Genomic DNA, 2687 nt, shown 5'->3' on the forward strand with positions numbered 1-2687 from the left:
GAGAGAGAGAGAGAGAGAGAGAGAGAGAGAGAGAGAGAGAGAGAGAGAGAGAGGCGGGCACTTGGGTGAAGGTGCTAGTGGCATCAGGTCTCCTAAAGCTGGAGTCACAGACAGTTGTGAGTCTAATGTGAGTACCAGGGACAGTAATGGGGGCAGGACTCAGGTCCTCTGAAAAAGTAGTACATGTTCTTAACTGCTGAGCCACATCTCCAGCCTCACACACAGTATTCTGTAATGCATTTTGTCTTATTAATTTCTAATGTCACCATGTCCCACCGAGGAAATGTGGTCCTTTAGAATATGCTTAGGCTTTCTCTAGGGACCAGCTGTGGTTATTTCTCATGGATATTCTGTTCATTCTTTTGTTTTGTTTTTTTTTCATTAGTTTATTCATTTTACATCCTAATATCTGCCCCCCTCCTCCCAGTACCCCTCTTCAGCTCCCCACCCCTTCCCCTTCTCCTCTGGGAACGGGGAGGTTCCTCTCTGGGTATCATCTACCTTGGCACATCAGGTCTCCGCAGGACTAGGCACATTCTCTCCCACTGAGGCCAGACAAGGCAGCCCAGTTAGGAGAATGGGATGCACAGACAGGCAGGTAGACAACAGATTCAGAGACAGCCACACTCTGGTTGTTGGGGGACCTGCATCAAGAACAATCAGCTTATTTGCTACATATGTGGGTGGGGGTGTGCCAGGTCTAGCCCATGCTAGCTTTTAAGTTGGTGGTTCAGTCTCTGGGAGCCCCCAGAAATCTATGTTAATTGACTCTTTTGGTCTTCCTGTGGAGCCCCTGTCCTCTTTGGGTCTCTCAATCCTCCCCCTAATTCTTCCACAAGACTCCCCAAGCTCCATCTAATGTTTGGCTTTGCGTCTCTGCATCTGTTTCAATCAGCTGCTTGGTGGAACTTCTCAAGAACAGTTATGCTGGGCTGTTGTGCAAGGACAACAGAGTATCATAAATAGTGTCAGGGATTGGTGCTTGCCCATGCGATGGGTCTCAGACATTGGTTGACCATTCCCTCCGTCTCTGTTCTGTCTTTGTGGTTATTATTTGTGTGACATTTCTTTATCTATCCTATAGTGGACATAGTGTTGTTCTGTTTTATGAAAAATACACTCAGCTAGGGCTCAGTTCTATCCAGCATGTTACTCATTTCACTTAGAGTTTTGCCCAAGTGCCCACCTCTCTCTCTCTCTCTCTCTCTCTCACACACACACACACACACACACACAAATTAAAATAATCAAATAAACATTAAAAAGAATACTCTACTGCATAGCATTTCGTGGGCGGGTTGTTCCATTGTTTTCTGAGATGGGAGCAGTAAGATGGATAGAGGGTGGTCAAGAGAGTGGTTCTTTTGTTGAGGGATCTAGTTGTCAAATCAAGTTGGATGTTCTTAGGAATGACTCAGTGGAAAGGGAGACTTGGTGTGGAAGAGAAGTCATTGGCTTGAAGAGGCATCTATGGTTAAGAGTACTTCCTGCTCCAACAAGGCCAGGATTTGGGTTGCAGGCAGCTCACAACCACCTGTAGCTCCAAGAGATCACATGCCTCTGGCTTCCATGTGACCCTGCACAGACGTGGACATAATTGTTTTAAGCTCCATTTAAGAAGGTATGATGCAGGTGATGGCCCTGAGCAGTTACATCCAACTTCTTTTATTTGTGCTTTGTGTGTGTTTCTATGTCACCCGAGAAAGATTTGTCGTATTGACTACTCATCTAACGTGAAGGTGCGGTCCGTCTTGCAGGGATGAATCTGCTTAGCTATCCAGCGTAAATCCCATTTCCCTTTTATATACAAGGGCACTTGCTGAGGCTCTGGGAAATTAGCTATAACAGCAGACATGACCTCTGCCTTCACAGTGTTGGTGGTAAGTTGCAGGCCAATTGAGCAAAATAGCAAAACAAATGAACGAAAACCAAAGAAATACATTTTTTTAAGGTGTAAAGAGATCTGAGATAAAAAAAAAAAAAAAAAAAAAAAAAGCTTTTCAGCATGCTGGAGGTAAGTAATCACAGAAGTTTCCCACGTGTCACCAGGACTGTGAGTCAGAAGAGTAAAAGCGCCCTCGGAGGCAGTGTGGTGCACACAGTAGGCACTCAGATGTCCACAGTCTTCTGTGGCGTGTCCTCTCCATGTTCCGCTGGGTCTTTCAGAGGTTTTTTTTTTTTTTTTTCTGTGTGAAAATGAGCTACCCTGAGCCTTTTTTCTTAAGATTCATATATTTCTGCTTTTATTCTAAACATTTATTTCAGCTTTTCTCACTCCAGGGGACAATTTGTTACTATATAATTGAAAAATGGTAATTTTGTACGTTCTTTATTTTTAGTCTATTGAAGACAATGAGGTATATTTGCCAAATGATGAAATGTGGACCTACGATATTGATAGTGGGCTGTGGTAAGTAATTTTAAGTTACAAAATGTCTAGTCTTCTAACTCACAGAGGCCTTAATAGATCACAGGGCATTCACCAGCATCCTTTGAATATCCTACAGCATTTATGACATACCCCTCTCCTTATCTCTCTGTGGTTCGTTCTCTGGCTCCGTTCCTACTCCCTCCCTTCCGCATTCCGCGTCCTCACCGGCTAAGCCCTCTTTGCCTCTGAAGACTGTTTTGCTCAGCTGATTCCCAGTTATGGAAACATGTGTGGAACTTTTGTTGAGTGTCACACT

The 2687-nt window shown here is 44.2% G+C and overlaps 1 protein-coding gene across 1 annotated transcript in view; it reads left to right on the forward strand.

Moving 5' to 3' along the window:
* The window catches only part of Klhdc1 (kelch domain containing 1), a 43982-nt gene that overhangs the window by 6030 nt on the left and 35265 nt on the right, over positions 1–2687 (forward strand). The window contains exon 2 of the mRNA XM_021179040.2: positions 2340–2410. Within this exon, the coding sequence (XP_021034699.1) occupies positions 2340–2410 (71 nt within the window). The remainder of the gene's footprint in view (positions 1–2339; positions 2411–2687) is intronic.

The sequence above is a fragment of the Mus caroli genome, chromosome 12 (genome assembly GCF_900094665.2).
Source record: "Mus caroli chromosome 12, CAROLI_EIJ_v1.1, whole genome shotgun sequence".
Lineage (NCBI taxonomy): Eukaryota > Metazoa > Chordata > Mammalia > Rodentia > Muridae > Mus > Mus caroli.